The sequence below is a fragment of the Salmo salar genome, chromosome 05 (assembly GCF_965601325.2).
Source record: "Salmo salar chromosome 05, fSalSal1, whole genome shotgun sequence".
Classification (NCBI taxonomy): domain Eukaryota; kingdom Metazoa; phylum Chordata; class Actinopteri; order Salmoniformes; family Salmonidae; genus Salmo; species Salmo salar.
In genome coordinates, this window is record NC_138295.1 from 37,935,923 (window position 1) to 37,958,672 (window position 22,750).

Below are 22,750 nucleotides of genomic sequence, written 5' to 3' on the forward strand. Positions count from 1 at the left end.
GATCATCATGGTGCATGCATTTTATTTGGTGTGGAAAGTAAGGATACTAAATTCTAATCAATGAGGACCTTAGAGGTAGATAAACTGGTCAGGTTTTTAAAGTCTCAAATCAATTGCTGTCAAAAAGGTAAGGAGAAGGTGTAATTCAGGAGAAACACATTCTACACTGTCACAAATACATTTGCCCACACATTGCTCATTACATTTTTTTAAATTTGAACCATTATTTAACTAGGCAGGTCGGTCAAGAACAAATTCTTATTTATGATGGCCAAACCCGGACGACGCTTGGCCAATTGTGCACGGCCCTAAGGGACTCCCAATCACGGCCGGTTGTGATACAGCCTGGAATTGAACCAGGGTGTCTGTAGTGACGCCCGAAGCACTGAGGTGCAGTGCCTTAGACCGCTGCGCCACTCAGGAGCCCATCTTGGCCTAAAGATCCCTGTTCGAAGAGATGCATGCCTTGATGTCATTTTTGCCATTTTATGTCCACTTGTCAGTCTTCAAATGATCTGGTGCTTGTTTACTAGTGTACATTACTTTACAGTGTTATATTAGAAGTACTGCAAAATAGGTTTTGCTTGCTCGCTCGCCTTCATGTGCTTCCTTTATGTGCTTTATGTGTTAACATATGACACGAGTCATCTCTGAGACTCATAGAAAGCATATTTGGTATCGTTCTCAAAGTGATGAGTGGTATAGTTTTGATGTGTTTCTCAGAATGGCAGCATCTTCAAACATTTGGCCTTCTGTTAGGGTAATGCCTTGATAGCACGACAAGCCAATCAATGCGGGGCAAGCCAGTTACGGCACGCCTCTAGCAGAGCTTGGCCAGTCAAGAGTGTCGGATTCGTGAGTGGGGGCCCTACCCCCACTGAACACAGCCCTGCCAAGCTGTGGCTGAGCGAAGTGAATGACGTCTCTGCATTTGCAGCCGCCGACGCAGTGTTTGGTTTCCATTTTCACAGCCGAGTTTCTGGGGTGACTAACAACATGGAGCCGGAGATTGAGGACAAAACGTTGGAATTAATGGTAAGCTTTGGTGACATTGACCCCCTTAAGTCGCTATTGGGAACGAAAAGGAGCTGTAGAGTCTTGAATCGAAGGCCGAACGTGGTACCAACCCGAACCGACGGTCGGGAGAGGTGGAGGAAAAAGGAAGGGGAACTAGAAAAAGAGGGAGGGCCTGAAACATCGATATTTTTCCTTTGAGGGTCCTGGTGCAGCGACTGACTTGGTCGTCGAAACCTATTAGTCAAAGTGACAGGATAGTCCCTGATTTTTGCAATGGCCAAATACAATCCGTAACCTCATGTAAAATAGTCGAATGGTTTCTGCAAGGCGTCCGCTGAATAAAGTCACGGATTTCGGTGTAGCTTTTCACTGCGGTGACGCTGCGCCACTCGGCCCTGTGTGCCACAGCTAGTTAGCTAACTAGCCTGCTACCTATGTACACAACGTACCTGACTAGTTAGCTGGATAGCTACAGAAATGCATATTCAAGTCTGATAAAGATAATTAAATGTTGCCCACACCATTCCATGTGAATTTCTGAATGTTCTTCTGGCGTGCGTGTTCATGTTTAATAAAGCTGCGTAGAAGGAAGTGCACAACATTAACTCGCGATGGGTATTTTCATTGCTAACGAGTTATTAGTTAAGCAGCAAATAGTTGGCCACCGTGACATTGTGATGCATAAATAATTGTAATTTACTTGATTTCGACAGCCACAGATGGACAGCTGACATTTGTAACAAACTATGTTGTACTTGGTTTTTCCATCTTTTCATTCTTCAATTTACCAAGGTAACGTTAGCTAGCTCGCAGACTTATAGGTAACGTTAGCTAGACTGAACTAGCCACCTGACCAGTCCAAAAGCCAATATATCAGATTTTGGGGTGATGGCTAGCTGTTTGCCCAGAGTTCTACCTTGCACTTTTAATGTTACTAGTTGTTGGTCCGGTGTCCTCTATCAAAAATGACATCTGCCTGTCAATTGGCTAACATTAGAATAATATTTCAGTGTTGGTAACTAGTAGCACGAAACAGATCTACAGTAAGCCTGATAATTACAGTAAAAAGGAACCGATTTGGTTTCAGCCAGCACAACAATCCTCAGCCACCACTGTTTGTTTTGGCAAAGTTAAATTCCACATAACCAGACTCGCTCCTCATACCGCAGCAATGCTGGCATTATTTTCACACTGAATCAGAAATCTCTAGGTGATTTACCTGTAACTAGCTAATGAGACTGTCAAGACTTCAATTGAGTTTTCCCTTGTCCTATTAGGTCAGTCATACCCCTCTCTTTAAACCATTACTAAGCTCAATGGTAAGCATTATTTGACCCTGCAAGTAAACTACATTGATCTTGAGCTAGGATACATGTCATGTTTCTGTATTGCAGTTACCCTCTTCCCTTCCCTGTGTACCCTTTCCCCAACCTAGGCTATATTAGACAGTCCCATTAGATAGCTTACTCGCACTGAATTGACAATGTACATATGTTATGTATGTTCTAGATAATTTTCTGTGTGTTTGTGTATTTTGACCCTATGTAAATCACTAACCACTTCCATAGTGTGAGGATGGAAGAACAGAGGGCGGGGCATTAGCAAAAATCAAAGGCCTTAAAATTGACGAACATGTCCGTTGCGGACTCGTCCCTCCAACTTCTCTTCCTATCCCCACCCACTTCATATATCTAACAATGCTTTTGTGTGTCTGTCTATGCCTTGTGTGTGTGTAAGTATGTGTTTCTGCGCTCACTGTGCCAATGTGCGTGTAGCTCTAATACTGGTTTTTCCCCTCACTACCCCAACCCACCTTCTCTTCTCATCGTCACGAACACTGGTTTGGTTACACACACCAATCTGTTCTTCACTCTTTCCTATTCTGTTTGGTCATATTTGTCTTCCCTCCACATTTCTCCCATTTCTTCCACTCCTTTTTGTCTATGTATATTCTACCCCCCATTTTCATCTTCCTCCTGCTACTCATCTATCCTCTACCCCGTCAACTCCTTTCCTCCCCCCTCATCTCTCTCTTCCCATCCTTTCTCTCCCATCCCTGTCTCATGCCTCTTTTCTCTCCTTTCATTCCTCTTCCTATCTCTCCTTCTCTCACACAGTGCTCTGTGCCTCGCTCTCTCTGGCTGGGCTGCTCCTCGGTGGCAGAGAGTTTGTGTGCACTCAGGTGCCTGCAGAGCATCCCCTCCACCCGGGCACACAACCAGGTTCTGCTACTCTCTCCTCTTAATTCTGACCTACCTACTGCCCCCCAGCCCCTTACCACACCATGAACTGTGTCCTGCACCCTCCCCAGGCCCCCTTGCCTTCCCGCCTCTTCCTCCCCAAAACATGCTTCTCTCCAGCCCAGCTTACAGGATATCTGGCTCAAGTTCATATTTAGCCTTCTGGAAAAGGGTTGATCAATACAGACAAGCACGCCAGAAAGATGTCTCCCTCTTTCCTTGGTAAAAAGTTGTTTTGGTCAAAGCTGAAGTGACACGAAGACCAAATTTCGATCAAAGATAGCATATGAGGCTAACCCGTGAATCACAGGAACAGGATTGTACCGAGCCTGGCCAAACCTAGCTAGGTCTTGTCAAAGTGAAAGTAAAGCTTCAGATAGCTAGACTAAGTCTTTCCCTCCCTACTCTAAAGATTTGCATTTTTATTTTTAAGTTCAGACAAAAGTTCCCCAAGTTCACTTGACAAGAGTTGTCTAGTTAATCTGAATTAGATGAGCAGAGTTGGGTCCACTGCTGGCTGGGGTGAAAGGAAGGAGAGGCTACCAGAGCATGTTGCCTGGGGTGCAGTGCTAGGTTGCCTGGAGGTGTGTTGGGGCAGGGGATGGTCTAGGAACCCCCCCCCCCCCGCCCTGCCTGTGTTAGGGGGGGGGGGGGAAGTGAGGGGCGCCATGGTATGCTCGCTGTCTCTGGCTGCCTGTCCCTAGGCTTGCTCTGTCTGTCTCTGTCTTGTTAGTTTGTCTGCTCTGTATGGCACTGCTGCATGAACACCAGTGTCCGCATCAGCCTTGACCCCTGACCTTGTCTGTGTACTTGTCTGACCTGTTACTATTGGTCTGTCAGTCTCTCCACTGAAGAGCGACAAATGATCCAGTGCAATGTCAGTTTCATTTTTGCAGATCAGATAGTGGAGATGTGCTACTGTAGGCTGACTGAGGAAATCCCTTGTGTTTCTCTTCTACATACATCCATACACATCTGGACAGGGTTCTCAATAATCTGTGACAGTGTCAGGTGAAGTGTGTGTGGCTGACACAGACATAACACACACAGCCCGTGATTGTTCTAACGTTATAAATGGGAGAGGGAGTCCGTCTGGTTCAACCTTTTAACAGTACTCCTCCCAGCATTCTCCCTCTGTCTGTGTCTGCATCCCAAATGACACCCTGTTCCCTATATGGTGCTGTGCTTTTGACCCAAAGTAGTACATAGTTTGAGAATAGGGTGCCATTTGAGATGCAAACTGTCTGTTGGAGGGCTGGGTACTATCAGATTATGGTTTCATTACTGCAGGGTTTGTCGAGCAGCCATACCCACATACTCCTGTTTAATTTCCTGTCCAGACTGCACATCACAGGGAGAGGAGATAGAGATCAGCTTTCTTACATTATTAGCTAGCCGTGTGTGTGTGTGCGCGCCATTGTACTCTGCATTCTGCTACCATTTTGCACATTTGTGTTCATTTACCTATTCTTAACAGACACCAAATGAGCTCTAACCATTCATTCCCCGTGTTCTTGTCTCTTCATACAGAACACATCAGTCATGGAGTCTCAGAACCACATAGACGACCTCTCGCCAAAGAAGACCACAGTTCTCACCAAGGTGTGTGTAGGTGGATTATGAGGGTGTGGAATCTGTGTAATATATCTGAGGGATATTACATCCTAAATGTGTAATTGTCCTTGAAAAAGCACTTAAAATGTATGGCAATGGGCAATTCAATTTCAGTGGGGATGGAACCCGTAGTGCCGTGTGAGCGTGCATAACTCTGTCCTCTCTCTCTCAGCTTAGTAACGGTCCTGTGATGACGGGCTCTCGTAAGCGCCCGTCGGAGGGGAACAACGACAAGGAGAAGGAGCACTGCATCGCCCTCTTTGACCAGTGGTCCGAGACTGACCAAGTGGAGTTTGTAGAACACCTCATCTCCCGAATGTGCCACTACCAACACGGCCACATCAACTCCTACCTCAAACCCATGCTCCAACGAGACTTCATCACAGCACTGCCAGGTAACACACACCTAGGGTTGTTGAGGTGAACGTAACACCGCCACGCCGGGGGTCACAAGTCATGAAGGCAGTCAAATTCCACGTGACTGTTTACTCACGGTAATTAGGCTTCTCCAAGTTCTGATGCTGCTCATGGTCATTGGGTAGCCTACCAAACTTGCTAACTGCCTGGTACTCAGCACTCTGTTGTCCCTCTAATCACTCTGACATCAATGCAAATGTTATTGAAAATCGAATCAAACACTTCATGAGAGCCCATGAGCTCATGTTGTGCAACATTTCAATAGGAAATGCAATTGCGTGTGAAAACAGAGTGATGGCCTCTACTAAAAAGCGGCGGTTCAGCTTTCTATAGGCAGACCTAATATATTTATTTCTCAACTTTACTAATATTAAGCACATTGCTTATATTTACAACCGGAGTATAGCCTACCTGGCTGGCATGAAAATAAACCATGGGGAAAAGTGTCCTCCGTTAGCTATTTAAGTGCATAGATGAAATGTATTTTTTTTCCGCTGCCCCCGTTTCGGTACAGGTGCGTGATAATGGTCCATTCTAAGTGAAAACAAATTTCACACATACAGTACCAGTCATCATTTTGGACACCTACTCATGCAAGGGTTTTTCTTTATATTTACTATTTTCTACATTGTAGAATAGTTAACAAATCTAAATATATTTTAGATTCTTTGAAGTAGCCACCCTTTGCCTTGATGACAGCTTTGCACACTCTTGGCATTCTCTCAACCAGCTTCACCTGGAATGCTTTTCCAATAGTCTTGAAGGAGTTCCCACATACAGTTGAAGTCGGAAGTTTACATTTAGGTTGGAGTCATTAAAACTCGTTTTTCAACCACTCCACAAATTTCTTGTTAACAAACTATAGTTTTGGCAAGTCAGTTAGAACATCTACTTTGTGCATGACACAAGTAACTTTTCCAACAATTGTTTACAGACAGATTATTTCACTTATAATTCACTGTATCACAATTCCAGTAGGTCAGAAGTTAACATACACTAAGTTGACTGTGCCTTTAAACAGCTGTGGAAATTCCAGAAAATTGTCATGGCGTTAGAAGCTTCTGATAGGCTAATTGACATCATTTGAGTCAATTGGAGGTATACCTGTGGATGTATTACAAGGCCTACCTTCAAACTCAGTGCCTCTGTGCTTGACATCATGGGAAAATCAAAAGAAATCAACCGAGACCTCAGAAAGAAATTGTAGACCTCCACAAGTCTGGGTCATCCTTGGGAGCAATTTCCAAATGCCTGAAGGTACCATGTTCATCTGTACAAACAATAGTACGCAAGTATAAACACCATGGGACCATGCAGCCGTCATACCGCTCAGGAAGGAGATGCATTCTGTCTCCTAGAGATGAACGTACTTTGGTGCGAAAAGTAAAAATCAATCCCAGAACAACAGCAAAGGACCTTGTGAAGATGCTGGAGGAAACCGTTACAAAAGTATCTATATCCACACTAAAAACGAGTCCTATATCAAGATAACCTGAAAGACCGCTCCGCAAGGAAGAAGCCACTGCTCCAAAACCGCCATAAAAAAGCCAGACTACGCTTTGCAACTGCACATGGGGACAAAGATTGGGCAGAACTGAAAAAGTGTGTGCGAGCATGGAGGCCTACAAACCTGAGTCAGTTACACCAGCTCTGTCAGGAGGAATGGGACAAAATTCACCCAACTTGTTGTGGGAAGCTTGTGGAAGGCTACCCAGAACATTTGACCCAAGTTAAACACTTTAAAGGCAATGCTACCAAATACTAATTGAGTGTATGTAAACTTCTGACCCACTGGGAATGTGACGAAAGAAATAAAAGCTGAAATTTAATCATTCTCTCTACTATTATTCTGACATTTCATATTCTTAAAATAAAGTGGTGATCCTAACTGACCTAGACAGGGAATTTTTACTTGGATTAAATGTTAGGAATTGTGAAAAACGGAGTTTAAATGTATTTGGCTAAGGTGTATGTTAACTTCCGACTTCAACTGTATGCTAAGCACTTGTTGGCTGCTTTTCCTTCACTCTGCAGTCCAAATCATCCCAAACCATCTCAATTGGGTTGAGGTCAGGTGATTGTGGAGGCCAGGTCATCTGATGCAGCACTCCGTCACTCTCCTTCTTGGTCAAATAGCCCTTACACAGCCTGGATGTGTGTTTTGGGTCATTGTCCAGTTGAGAAACAAATGATTGTCCCACTATGCACAAACCAGATGGGATGGTGTATCACTGCAGAATGCTGTGGTAGCCATGCTGGTTAAGTATGCCTTGAATTCTAAAGAAATCACAGACAGTGTCACCAGTAAAGCACCCCAACACCATAACACCTCCTACTCCAAGCTTTACAGTGGGTACCACACATGTGGAGATCATCCATTCACCTACATGCGGTTGGAACCAAAAATCTCAAATTTGGACTCATCAGAACAAAGGACAGATTTCCTTTAGTCTAATGTCCATTGTTCGTGTTTCTTGGCCCAAGCAAGTCTCTTCTTCTTATTGGTGTCCTTTTAGTAGTGGTTACTTTGCAGCAATTTGACCACGAAGGCCTGATTCACACTGTCTCCTCTGAACAGTTGATGTTGAGATGTCTGTTACTTGAACTCTGTGAAGCATTTATTTGGGCTGCAATATCTGAGGCTGCAGTTAACGCTAATGAACTTATCCTCTGCAGCAGAGGTAACTCTGGGTCTTCCTTTCCTGTGGCGGTCCTCATGAGAGCCAGTTTCATCATAGTGCTTGATGGTTTTTGCGACTGCACTTGAAGAAGCTTTCAAAGTTCTTGAAATTTTCCACATTAACTGATGTTCATGTCTTAAAGTAATGGACTGTTGTTTCTCTCTGCTTATTTGAGCTGTTCTTGCCATATAGCCATGGTCTTTTACCAAATAGGGCTATCTTCTGTATACAACCCCTACCTTGTCACAATGCAACTGATTGGCTTAAACACATTAAGAAGGAAAGAAATTACACAAATTAACTTTTAACATGGCACACCTGTTCATTTAAATGCATTCAAGGTGACTACCTCGTGAAGCTGGTTGAGAGAAGGCCAAGTCTCCAAAGCTGTCATCAAGGCAAAGGGTGGCTACTTTTAAGAATCTAAAATATAAATGAATTTAAATTTGTTCAACACATTTTTTTGGTTGCTACATGATTGCATACGTGTTATTTCATAGTTTTTATGTCTTCACTATCACTCTACAATGTAGAAAATAGTTCAAATAAAGAATCCATGGTATGAGTATTTGTGTCCAAACTTTTGACTGGTAATGTATATTATTTAATCTAATCTATGTAAAGGCAAGATTAAATCAATAATAGTTTAATCTTGCCTTTACATAGATTAAATAATATATGTTACCAGCAGTGCGGCAAATGCAATTATGCATGTAATCCTTTTTATAAAGGTGCATTTTTATAGTGAAAATTATCTTCCCCAAACTTGAAACTCACGCGCTGTTTATGTATGCCAGTTAGGCTCTTAACCCCTTGCAAAGCGGATTAATGTGCTTAATTTTAAGAAGTTATTTGGCCATTTTAGTTGTGATACAAACTTTATAGAAACATATAGGCCTATGGGCTAGGGGGCTACATGAGGTGTGTGACTGATTTGGGAAAAGTCGCAAAGAATGTAAATGAATACAAGTGATAGTCTGATGGGTAACAATATATCCTTTTTTATTCAGCTTTGTTCAATTGTACTCGTCATAACATAAAATAATGCCACGGAATTCTAAGCAAATCTTGTCTGCTAAATGAACTAGTGTAGCCCACAGCCATTTGGCATAGTCACATCAGGACCTAACATAAGGACAACTCAGAGTCTGCTATTATTTTCTTCTGTAACAGACTACATTTTCTTCATATCATGTTCCTTAGACCTGTCAAAAATAAATAATGGATTTATTGTGAAGGTGTAGGCTATAATACATGGATTTGTTAGACTTTTTGAAATGTAGGTGTTTCAAAGGTCTGCATCAGTGGCTTGTAGTATGTGTGGAAGCCAGGAGATGCTAAATGTGCATGTTAATTAACGGTCAATTACCGTGAGACCAACAGTTATTTGCTTGACAATCACCGGCTGACAATTTCGTGACTGCCACAACCATACACACCCTTTAACCTTTTTTCCGGACACACGTTCAACTTCTTCTGGATGCTTCCACTAGAGTCCAGCACAGGAATGCATTTTGAGCCTGAGCCCTACCAATGCCCGTGACGTTCAGGCCCGATTCCTTCTGCCTAATTTAAGGCCCAGCCCGGTCCCAACCCAAAATTAGAAATAACTACCCTCCATTAGCTTCTGGTCTCTGTCTGTTCTCCCCCTCCCTTCACTGCTGCATGCACTCTGCTGCTAACCAGCCTGTCTGAGTATCCATAGCAACGGCTCCGCCTTGGGCTGCTCAATGACGAGACGTGAGAGCGCAGTTAGCGGCTAGCTGTTAGCAGTTAGCCGTTAGCTAACTACTTTTCGTCACTTTAATCTCCGCAACGTTATTATTTCCTGTGACAAAATCTCTCCTGACGACACGGACAATATTCTGGTCTGTTTGACGAGGTTAAAGCACTTCTGCCACCATGGTAGGCAGGTATGACTGTAGGCTACTGCACAGCAGATGGCGAGCGACTGGCGGAAAGAAACCGGAGCTACCCGGGCCCCTAACCTGATGTCTAGTGTCAGGTAGCAGAGCTCCATCTTCCACACACTTTTTCACTCCTTCACACACCATGCTCACACACCCAACAAACACTTACACCCCATCTCTCTCGCTCTCTCTCTAGCCCAGGGTCTGGACCACATAGCAGAGAACATCCTGTCGTTCCTGGACGCGCAGTCTCTGTGCTCGGCGGAGCTGGTGTGTAAGGAGTGGCAGAGGGTGATCTCGGAGGGCATGCTCTGGAAGAAACTCATAGAACGCATGGTCCGCACAGACCCCCTCTGGAAAGGCCTGTCGGAGAGGCACCAGTGGTGAGCATGAACACGAACGCTCGTCGAGCTACTGGAGACGGAGACGCACGGATAGGGAAGTTCTGAAGATTGATTTCTCATTGGCTTATTGTTCTGTCCGTCATCTCAGGGAGAAGTATCTGTTCAAGAACCGAACGACAGAGGTCCCGCCCAACTCCTACTACCACTCCCTGTACCCCAAGATCATCCAGGACATAGAGGTTAGACTGTTGCTCTGTCCACAAAAAACAACCTCGCCCTTCAGGCGGTGGCTACGTCTCAAATTTCACCCTGTTTCCTATTTAGTGCACTACTTTTGACCAGGGCTCTGGTGACCTTATGTAGGGAATAGGGTGCCATTTGGGGGTGAGCGTGATTTTAAAAACGATCAGTAAGGTTGATTAATACTTTTGATGAAGGGATCTATTTTAGTCTCACCCAGCGTTGCTATTTTTCCCCATCCGATGTGTTTTTCCTCCCTCATATATATCCACTCTTTCCTCTGTTTTCTTCTATCCCCCTATTGTCTTTGCGTGTTTCCTCTTGACATCTCTCTCTCCTTCCCACTACCTGTCAACCCCCTCTTTGCTCTCCTCACCTCTACCCCCCCCCCCCCCCATCTCCTGTGTGTGTGTGTAGACTATCGAGGCTAACTGGCGGTGTGGCAGACACAACCTGCAGAGGATCCAGTGTCGGTCAGAGAACAGTAAAGGAGTCTACTGCCTCCAGTACGACGACGATAAGATCATCAGCGGCCTGAGAGACAACTCCATAAAGGTGCGTGAGTCTACTTGTCTTTTTGGACGGGTCAAGATGGATTAATCATCATGTTATTGCAGACTATGCCTTTGTGAAACAACAGCTTGTCTGTATCTCAAAGGAAAGACATGAATTAAGGGATGAAAGGAGTCATTTGCCCACCCTCTGTGTGTTCCACTCATCTGTCTGGCCTGGAGAATGAGGGGGAGGAGGGAGGAGGAAGGGCTGGCCTTTCCATCTCCAGTGCTCTAGTACACCGGGTTCTCTCCACACTGCATGGGAATGGGGCATGAACAATACTCTGAGACCAGCTTACCCTGACCCACATCTGCTGCTGCTCACTTTCTCTCCCTTCCTCAGGCTCACTCCTCATTTTCTACTCTCTCTCTCTCCTGCCTTCTCCTCCTCCCTCCATCTGTGTAGATCTGGGACAAGCAGTCTCTGGAGTGTCTGAAGATCCTGACAGGTCATACAGGGTCAGTGTTGTGTCTGCAGTATGATGAGAGGGTTATAGTCACTGGTTCCTCCGACTCCACTGTCAGGTATGACAGTCATTTTATATATATATCACACACACACACACACACACACACACACACACACACACACACACACACACACACACACACACACACACAGAGAGGGGCTTTGTCCAAATGCAACCCTATTTCCCATGCAGTGCACTAGTTTTCACCAGGACCCATGGGGCTCTGGTCAAAAAGTAGTATACTACCATATATGGAATAGGGTGCCGTTTGGCGGGATAACCTTACACTGCCATCTATGTCGCTATATTACCGACTACTTTAGCCACCCGGTATGTCTTAGCCACCCGGTATGTCTTAGCCACCCGGTATGTCTTAGCCACCCGGTATGTCTTAGCCACCCGGTATGTCACAGTGTAAAGCCCATAGCCACCTTCAGTGTCTTTGGAAAGTATTCAGACCCCTTGACTTTTTCCACATTTTGTTACATTACAGCCTTATTCTAAAATTGCTGAAACAGTTTTTTTCACCTCATCAATCTACACACAATACCCCATAATGACAAAGCAAAAACAGGTTTTTAGAATATGTAAGTATTCAGACCCTTTACTCATTACTTTGTTGAAGCAGCTTTGGCATCGATTACAGCAACGAGTTTTCTTGGGTATGACGCTACCAGCTTAGCACACCTGTATTTAAGGAGTTTCTCCCATTCTTCTCTGCAGATCCTCTCAAGCTCTGTCAGGTTGGATGGGGAGCGTCGCTGCACAGCTATTTTCAGGTCTCCAGAGATGTTCGATCGGGTTCAAGTCCGGGCTCTGGCTGGGTCACTCATAGACATTCAGAGACTTGTAGAAGCCACTCCTGCTTTGTCTTGGCTATGTGCTTAGGGTCGTTGTCCTGTTGGAAGGTGAACCTTCACCCCAGTCTGAGGTCCTGAGCGCTCTGGAGCAGGTTTTCATCAAGGGTTTCACTGTACTTTTCTCTGATAATCTTTGCCTGATTGGTGGAGTGCTGCAGAGATGGTTGTCTTTCTGGAAGATTCTCCGGTCTCCACGGAGGAACTCTGGAGCTCTGTCAGAGTGACCATCGGGTTCTTGGTCACCTCCCTGATCAAGGCCCTTCTTCCCACGATTGCTCAGTTTGGCCGGGCGGCCAGATCTAGGAAGAGTCTTGGTGGTTCCAAACTTCTGCCATTTAAGAATGATGGAGGCCACTGTGTTCTTGGGGACCTTCGATGCTGCAGAAATGTTTTGGTACCCTTCCCCAGATCTGTTCCTTGATACAATCCTATCTCACAGCTCTACAGACAATTCCTTTGACCTCATGGCTTGGTTTTTGCTCTGACCTGTCTACTATATAGACCGGTTTGTGCCTTTCCAAATCATGTCCAATCAATTGAATTTACCACAGGTGGACTCCAATCACGTTGTAGAAACATCTCAAGGATGATCAATGGAAACAGGATGCACCTGAGCTCAATTTCGAGTCTCATAGCAAAGGATCTGAATACTTAAGTAAATAAGCTATTTCTTTAATTTTTTGTTGTTGATATATTTGCAACTACGTCTAAACATGTTTTCACTGTCATTATGGAGAATTGTGTGTAAATTGCTGAGGATTTTTAAACTTTAATTCATTTTAGAATAAGGCTGTAACGGAAGAAAATGTGGGAAAAGTATATGATAGAAATACATCTAGAATGGACATTGTCAACCTAGAAACGTGACTAAAAAGTTGTCTTGGTCAGGATAGCCAACCGTCTCCACATCCGTCTTGGTTTCGCCCAATACCCACCACAGCCAAACATAGAGCCTTCTCTCTCTGCCTTGAGATCTGTCTGTGGTCTATCTATATATGAAACCTTCTAGCCCTGTCTGCTCATTTATTTATAGCTAGTTGAGGAGTGCTAAACTGCTGGCCAGCCATCTCTGTCTCTTAGATGCAGCAGCTATATCATTTGTGAATGCCAGTCTCTCTCTACCACACTTCAGTACTTCAACTCTATCTTCTGTAGCTACACACAGAAGCTCACACACACACTCTAGTACACAGGGAAGAGATTGATATTTAAATGAAATCGTCAACATTTCTCACCTTCCAGTATAAGGCTAGCTGTTAGATTTCCTATCTGTAAGAGAGTTGTGGTAGTCAATATGGTTAGTTAACATTTACAATGTCCAAACCTGAGGCGAGAGAGGGTGTGTGTGTGTGCGCGCCAGCCCATGCCAGTCTCGGCTGCACACAGAAGCTCAACCTTCACACACTCATTACTTCACACACTCCCTGGGAGGTATCCAAGGAAAATGTGACTTCACTTCCTTAGCGACGGCTTGACGGGCACTTGTTTGTGGCTTTGAGTCTCAGCTTTTCCAGTGTGTGTTTTGAGTTTGTGTGTGTTTGATTTTCCCCCCCCGTCCCCCTGTCGTACAGTGGAACTCAATAAAAACGCTCTTAACGGCTGGTCCCTGGTGTGGGGTGTGTTGACTGGGACGGCGCGGGGTCCAGCCTTGGCCGCATCGGTCTGTTTAGCAGAGCCTTCGTTAATCAGTCTCGTTCTTTCTTTTTTCTAATATTCCTCCCCTCTTTCTCGTTCTCCTCCACCCTCCCCTTCTTCTCCTCTCTCCGTCTCCCCCGCTCACCCAGGGTGTGGGACGTGACGTCGGGCGAGGTATTGAATACCCTGATCCATCACAACGAAGCGGTGCTCCACCTGCGCTTCTGCAACGGTCTGATGGTGACGTGTTCCAAGGACCGCTCCATCGCCGTGTGGGACATGGCCTCGCCCACCGACATCAGCCTCCGGCGGGTCCTCGTGGGTCACCGCGCCGCCGTCAACGTGGTCGATTTTGACGACAAATACATTGTGTCGGCGTCAGGGGACCGCACCATCAAGGTGAGAGGGTGTGTGTGTGTGTGTGTGTGTGTGTGTGTGTGTGTGTGAGTGTGTGTGTGTGTGGATCATGAGATACAAAATGTGGGGCTAGTGTGTTAGCGAGTATGTGGGTGCACATGGGTATACCTTGTCTCTACGAGATTAGATATTGGAGTCGTTTCCTGTGAATATTGATGTCCGTCTCCCTCTCTCTGCTGCCCCCTGTAGGTGTGGAGCACCAGTACGTGTGAGTTTGTGCGCACGCTAAATGGACACAAGCGAGGCATCGCCTGCCTGCAGTACAGAGACAGACTGGTGGTCAGCGGCTCCTCAGACAACACCATACGGTAGGAGACTGGCCCTGTCCTAAATCTGTCCTGCCTACTACTGTACTAATCATCCTACATACTATTTCTAACATAATGCTCAGAAATAACGTATGCAGTGAGCAATAAGTATCTACGTACTAGACTCACCCATACTGAGAATGCGTCAGCTAATGCACAATGGTGACGTTTCCCATCGTTTGTTTGTTTTGGTGCAGCGCGTCCCCTTGTCTGATTATCAGCTGTTGTCAATCACACATGGGTCTGAAAAGGTGATTTTCATACTCGATAGCATGCAGTGAATCCGTACTAGGTGAAAAGCGGAAACGAGTATGACATCCTGGCATTTAAAACATACGTTTTTTCCCCTCTCCAGTTTCTCTTACTGTAAAACGTTATATTTTCACATATGCTAAATGCCTGCTATTTAGAACAGGTTATGGGTATTTGCACACAGCCAGTCTGTGATAGCTTGTTTCACTGGGTTTATGGGGCATTGTAGGATGTGTGTGTGTCAGGTAGGTAGTGCGTTTGGAAGGTATTCACGTCCCTTGACTTTTTCCACATTTTGTTACGTTTCAGCCTTATTCTAAAATTGATTAAATTGTTTTTTTCCCCTCAATCTACACACAATACACCATAATGACAAAGAAAAAACAAGTTTTCAGAAATTTGTGCAGATTATTACAATTATTATATTTACATAAGTATTCAGACCCTTTACTCAGTACTTTGTTGAAGCCCCTTTCACAGTCATTACACCCTTGAGTCTTCTTGGGTCTGACACTACAAACTTGGCACACCTGTATTTGGGAAGTTTTTCCATTTCTTCTCTGCAGATCCTCTCAAGCTCTGTCAGGTTGGATGGGGAGTGTCGCTACACAGCTATTTTCAGGTCTCTCCAGAGATTTTTGATCAGGTTCAAGTCCGGGCTCTGGCTGGGCCACTCAAGGACATTCAGAGACTTGTCCCGAAGCCACACCTGCGTTGTCTTGGCTGTGTGCTTAGGGTCGTTGTCCTGTTGGAAGGTGACCCTTCACCCCAGTCGGAGGTCTTAACCTGCTCCAGAGCGCTCTTCATCAATGATCTCTCAGTACTTTGCTCCATTCATCTTTCCCTCGATCCCGAGTAGTCTCTTGGTCCCTGCCGCTGAAAAACATCCCCACAGCATAATGCTGCCACCGCCATGCTTCACCGTAGGGATGGTGCCAGGTTTTCTCCAGAGGTGACGTTTGTCATTCAGGCCAAAGAGTTCAATGTTGGTTTCATCAGACCAGAGATTCTTGTTTCTCATGGTCTGAGAGTCATTAGGTGCCTTTTGGCAAACTCCAAGCGGGCTGTCATGTGCATTTTTACTGAAGTGTGGCTTCCGTCTGGCCACTCTACCATAAAGGCCTGATTGGTGGAGTGCTGCAGAGATGGTTGTCCTTCTGGAAGATAACCCCTGTCTCCACAGAGGAAGTCTAGAGCTCTGTCAGAGGCCCTTCTCACCCGATTGCTCAGTTTGGCCTGGCGGCCAGCTCTAGGAAGTCTTAGTGTTTTCAAACGTCTTCCGTTTAGGAATGATGGAGGCCACTGTGTTCTTGAGGACCTTCAATGCTGCAGAAAAGTTTGTACCCTTCCCCAGATCTGTGCCTCGACTCAAACCTGTCTCAGCGCTCTACGGACAATTTAATCCATTTTAGAATAAGGCTGTAACGTAACAATGTGGGACAAGGGGAGAGGTCTGAATACTTTCCGAATGCACTGTGGATATAGACACACACAGAGTGTACAAAACGTTGAGTTGCACCCCCCTTTTGATCTCCAAACAGCCTCAATTCGTAGAGGCATGGATTCTACAAGGTGTCGAAAGCGTTCCACAGGGATGCTGGCCCATGTTGACTCCAATGCTTCCCACAGTTGTCAAGTTGGCTGGAGGTCTTTTGGGTTGTGGACAATTCTTGATACACATGGGGTGCATGAAAAACCCAGCAGTGTTGCAGTTCTTGACACTAACCGGTGCGCCTGGCACCTACTACCATACCCCGTTCAAAGGCACTTAAATCTTTTGTAATCTATGTCTCAATTGTCTCGAGGCTTAAAAGTCATGTAACCTGTTCCTTTCATCTACACTGATTTGGAAGTGGATTTAACAAGTGACATCAATAAGGGATCATAGCTTTCACCTGGATTCAGCAGGTCAGTATGTTATGGAAAGAGCAGGTGTTCATATACAGTACCAGTCAAAAGTTTGGACACCTACTCATTCCAGAGTTTTCCTTTATTTTTACTATTTTTTACATTGTAGAATAGTAGGGAACACATCAAAACTATGAAATAACATATGGAATCATGCAGTAACCAAAAAAGTGTTAAACAAATCCAAAATATATTTGATATTCTTCAAAGTAGCCACCCTTTGCTTTGATGACAGTTTTGCACACTCTTGGCATTCTCTCAACCAGCTTCATGAGGTAGTCACCTGGAATGCATTTAAATGAACAGGTGTGCCTTGTTAACTTTCTAGATCGTTTTCCTTTGACGCTCGAGCAGCTAATCCCTAGATGTGGGGGGGGGTGTAGAGCGCTATGGGACTACAGTAAAAAAAAAAAAGATATGTGGACTTTGTTTGCATTGCTTGCTAGTAAATAAATAAATCTGTGTTATAACATTTTTTTGGATGTGTCTGACTATTCATTAATTATTCAACAGCAGTTGACAAATTTGTTCTGACAGGCCTGTAATGCACTAATGTTTTGTCAAATGGACAATGCACCAATCCTCCAACCTGGAGTGATATAATTTTATACAGAATCTTTTCTTCGTTTATGTACTAATCAACGCTGATCAGGCGTAATTGCCGCCTTCCTAATTTTTATGAATGCCCATGTGGTAGCCTACAGTATGTAAAACAGGCATTTTACCGTTAATCCCTGTCATTTCTGCCTGTATTAAATGCAGTAATTGGTCATTCTTGGAGTGGAAACGTTGTTTGTTGTTACACTTGTGAGTAACAAGTCTTACCATTTAGGAGCTCCATGTCCGCATGCGTCTGGTTTCCCTGTTAATACATTTTTTTTTCTTGAACCTTTATTTAACTAGGCAAGTCAGTTAGGAACAAATTCTTATTTACAATGACGGCGTACCAGGGAACAGTGGGTTAACTGCCTTGTTCGGGGGCAGAACGACATTTTTACCTTGTGAGCTCGGGGATTCGATCCAGCAACCTTTTTGGTTACTGGTCCAACGCTGTAACCACTAGGCTACCTGCCGCCCCAGATGTTGATGGAGCGCATGCGCCTGAGCACGCATAGAAGTACCTGGCCTGCTTCTCGCAAATGTATTATAGTGCCCAGCTGGGCTTCTCAGAATATTTTTTTTTGTATACATGTTACTAACAGTATTTGAAAAATCTTTCTAACACTCCTACCCCTCGATAATCAGCATCGCTGATTTTAAATAGGCTATGGACATGTTTCTATTCTGATGATTGATTGTCAATTTCATAATTCAGAAAGTTTCCTAAAGTAGCCTGTCTGGACTCCGTCTCTTTTAAGAATCATGATTTTAATCTTGTAAAAGGCCTATTTTTCAGTAGCTACATTATTTCTCTCATTACGGCGTCTTCTCTTTGAAGAACATATGCCACTGCCGTCAAATGACCGCAGCAGCAGGGTTCGTGACATTATTGGGACTCTTTCGGGGAAAAGTGGGGAAAACCCATCAGACTTCATTTGAATGGTTTTGTGCATCAAAGTAGGATCTTATATAATTTTTTTCATGCAGGAGAGGACAAGGTAAGCATCTTTATTTTGACTCTTCATGTTGTCAATACTAAAATACTACAGATTCCCCCCCCCCAACCTGGCGTTTGTTAATTTGTTGATTTTTAATATTTAAAGCTGGGGAGGACTGGCTCATGGTAATGGCTGTAACGGAATAAATGAAACGGAAACCATGTGTTTAATGAGTACGATACCATGTTTGACTCCATTCCAGACATTATTATGAGCCGTCCTCCCCTCAGCAGCCTCCTTAATAACCTGAATAGTAATGAAATGCCATGATAATGAAGTGTTTCAAATAGCTTTTATTTGGACGCATATCCATGTAAACAAGTGTATTAACAGAGTTATGACCTCGCCTTTTTTTTTTACCTCCCCCTGAACTGTTATGTCGGTGACGGTGTACATTGGCCTGGCCAATTACTTCACAATTCATGCCTAAATGACAGTGAAAAGGAAGCCTGTAGAGAATAAAAAATATTCAAAAACATGCATCCTGTTTGAGATAAGGCACTAAATTAAAACTGCAGAAAATTTGACAAATTAAATGAGCTTTATGTCCTGAATACAAAGTGTTATGTTTGGGACAAATCCTACAGTGTCCTGTGTTGCTCAATTGGGAGAGCATGGTGCTTGCAACACCAGGGTTGTGGGTTTGATTCCCACTGGGGACCAGAATGGAAAAAATGTTTGCACTCACTGTCGCTCTGGATAAGAACGTCTGCTAAATTACTAAAATGTACACATCACATCACTGAGTACCACTTCATGTTTTCATGCATGGTTGTGGCTGCATTATGTTATGGGCAGTGGTGTAAAGTAATTAAGTAAAAATACCTGAAAGTACAACTTAAGTAGTTTTTGGGGTTATCTGTACTTGACTTGACTGTTTTTTATATTTTTTACAACTTTTACTGTTACGTCACTACATTCCAAAAGAAAAGAATGTACTTTTTACTCCCATTTTTCCTGACACCCAAAAGTACTCGTTACATTTCGAATACTTAGCAGGACAAGAAAAGGGTCCGATTCGCACACTTCTCAAGAGAACATCCCTGGTCATCCTTACTGCCTCTGATCTGATGGACTCACTAAACACAAATGCTTTTAAAGCTATCTTGCCGTCTGGTTTCCTTAATATAAGGAATTTGAAATTATTTATACTTTTGATACTTAAGTATATTTTAACAATTACATTTACTTTTGATACTTAAGTATATTTAAAACCAAATACTTTTTATAATTTTACTCAAGTAGTATTTTACTGGGTGACTTTCACTTTTACTTGAGTCATTTTCTATTAAGGTATCTTTACTTTTACTCAAGTATGGGTATGCTTGTCATTGGCAAGGACTAAGGAGTTTTATAATAAAAAGACCCGGTTAGACCTAAGCACTGGCAAAATCCTAGAGGAAAACCTGGTTCAGTCTGATTTTCACCAGACACACGGAGATGAGTTCACCTTTCAGCTGGACAAAAACCTACAACACAAAGCCACATCTATACTGGAGTTGCTTACCAAGAAGACCGTGAATGTTCCTGAGTTAGTTTTGACTTCAATCTATTAGTACCTGAAAATGGTTGTCTAGCAATGATCAACAACCAATTTGACAGAACTTGAAGAATTTTGAAAAGAATAATGAGCAAATGTTGCACAATCCAGGTGTGGAAAGCTCTTAGACTTACCCAGAAAGACTCAGCTGTAACCGCTGGCAAAGTGCTTCTTCAAAGTATTGACGAGTGTGTGTGTGAATACTTATGTAAATTAGATTTCTGGTTGAATCTGTGCTTTCACTGCTCGACTGAGGGGACCGTACAGGTAATTGTATGTGTGGGGTACAGAGGTAGCCATTAAAAACATCCTATTAAACACTATTATTGCACACACTGAGTCCATGCAGCGTATGTGACTTGTTAATTAAGCACGTTTTTACTCCTGAACTTATTTAGGCTTGCCCTAAATAAAGGGTGCGAATACTTTTCTGAAGGGTGTGTGTGTGTGTGTGTTATATAATTGTTTGTGTGAACGTATTGTTCCTTTCCAGGTTATGGGATATTGAGTGTGGAGCGTGTTTGCGAGTGTTGGAAGGTCATGAGGAACTGGTCCGCTGCATTCGCTTTGACAACAAGAGGATTGTCAGTGGTGCCTATGACGGGTGAGTCACACAGACGCACATTGAGTTTATAGATTTGTAAAAAGACATTCGCACACGCACTGCTGTTCTCTACTGACCTTGTCTCCTCTCTCTGCAGTAAGATCAAGGTGTGGGACCTGCAAGCTGCCCTGGACCCACGAGCCCCAGCCAGCACCTTGTGTCTGCGCACACTGGTGGTGAGTATCTTTGTGTGCTTTAATCTTTTAACGTCTGGTCTGTTGTAGACCGTAGCGTTACGTGGTTGTCCTGTGTGTGTGTGTGTTTTTCAGGAGCACTCGGGGCGCGTGTTTCGGCTGCAGTTTGACGAGTTCCAGATCATCAGCAGTTCCCATGACGACACCATCCTCATCTGGGACTTCCTGAACGTGTCGACCAATGGACAGTCAGAGGGCCGGTCCCCCTCACGCACCTACACCTATATCTCCAGATAGCAGGTAACTCACATGCACACGCGCACAACTCTGGCTTGGAGTTTCTGACCCGTCTCTGTCCTTCAGGTGGCGCCATCCACTGCAGCGAGTCTTGGAGGAGCTGAGATCTGATTGGCTGATGGAGGGTGTGTTGCAGAGAGGAGCTCAACTCGTCTTCTTCCTCATCCTTCTGTCCATACACCCATTCTGACATGGACTTAAGTCTCCCACCACACCCCTGAAACACACACACACACTGCAACTTTTCCTGCAGTTGAACACACACCCACACATTCATATTATATCACTATCTTATGTTCTCCAGTCTACACTAACCCACCACAGTAAAAAATGTTTTACATATCTTACACCAAACATGACCTAATCACTTACCTTAAGAAGTCCTACCATAAGCTCTAGTTCTTCAGTTCTCACCCCCAACCCTACCTAGACACACGTGCCCGTATGGATGGAGAATGACCTTGGTGCTGCGGTGTGGGAGAGAGAGACTTTTATCTCGGCTCTGAGTGAGGAAGGATGAGGGATGAACACTTGTTCGGAACGCGGAACACACGTGCGCGTGTGTGTGTGTGTGTGTGTGTGTGTGTGTGTGTGTGTGTGTGTGTGTGTGTGTGTGTGTGTGTGTGTGTGTGTGTGTGTGAGTGAGTGAACCTGTGAAATGCGGCATAGACTAATAGAAAGACTGGCTGTATTGCTCCGTCACCATGGAAATGGATGTGCATGTTGAGGTTGCCGGGATACGTCGTCCCGTGCGACACCTATGCTCTTTCCTTTTACGGCTGTTTTACTTTCTGAATGTTTTTTATTCTTTTGTTTTTATATTTTATTTGACAAATGATTTTGTTCTTAGTAAAATTATACTAAGCATTGTAGTTCTCTTTCTGTCTCTTATTCTCATTGTCTTTCTCATTCACTCTTCTCAGTCGTTTCCGCTCACCATCTTTCTGTCCATCCATGCTCGCTTTAGTTATGAGAGAAGCTGGAACTCTGAATGCAATTTAGCTGTTAACTGAGTCCTCTTGTCAAAATTGTTCTATATTAAAATGATTTTTTTAAAGAAAATGATATTGTGAATAAAGTACTTGACAGTGATTGGGTATTGAGCCAACTAACGTGAATGACTGTGTGTGTCTGTTTGTTTATCCCTTGTGTCATTATTGTGTGTGTGTGTGTGGCTGCATCAGTAAGTGTGCCCAGATGCGTGTTAGCGTCTGCGTCCTTGAAGCTGAAATCTGTATTTGTTGAAAATGCCACGTCCGTTTAGGATATTACGACGACAAGGAGGTTACTTAAAACAACGACCACTGTTCTTTCCCCTCTTACGTCATCGCATGCCCGTTAGAAAACCGGAGAGAATGTACTGCGTTTTTTACTTTTCTATTTTACCTCAGCATTTTTTGGGAAGGACCCATAAGTAAGCGTTCACTGTGAGTCTACACCTGTTTACAAAGCATGTGACAACGTGATTTTGATGTTTTTTTTTTACCACATTACCAACCACTCTACTCTGTTTAATCAACAAAACAATAACAAACGTGCTGGGCCGAACAGTGGTGCTGTGTCACGAAATCTGGATTCTAGCTTTAATGACCGTTTCAACATCATTGCAGATGGGTACCTATACTTGGACGTCATTAACGTGTCCGTTCTCGTCTAAGCTTTTACCACCGGGTGGCGCTCTAACCCTAGTGAATCACTGAGCCTGATATG

At 44.1% G+C, this 22,750-nt stretch overlaps 1 protein-coding gene across 2 annotated transcripts; it reads left to right on the forward strand.

The window, feature by feature from the left end:
* The first annotated feature begins 129 nt into the window (after nt 1–129).
* Nucleotides 130–22,158, forward strand: LOC106604789 (F-box and WD repeat domain-containing 11-A). Of its 2 annotated transcripts, XM_014199824.3 has the most exons (14): nt 130–1,035; nt 3,135–3,239; nt 4,788–4,859; nt 5,044–5,266; nt 10,076–10,262; nt 10,372–10,462; nt 10,881–11,018; nt 11,424–11,542; nt 14,132–14,381; nt 14,589–14,707; nt 20,499–20,609; nt 20,707–20,785; nt 20,879–21,043; nt 21,107–22,158. In XM_014199824.3, exons 1-13 carry the CDS (start codon nt 997–999, stop codon nt 21,038–21,040), a joined length of 1,695 nt encoding a protein of 564 aa, XP_014055299.1. In that variant the 5' UTR covers nt 130–996; the 3' UTR covers nt 21,041–21,043; nt 21,107–22,158. The 2 variants fall into 2 exon arrangements, with proteins under 2 accessions (XP_014055299.1, XP_014055300.1); XM_014199825.3 differs by lacking the exon at nt 3,135–3,239.
* The last annotated feature ends 592 nt before the right edge of the window (nt 22,159–22,750 follow it).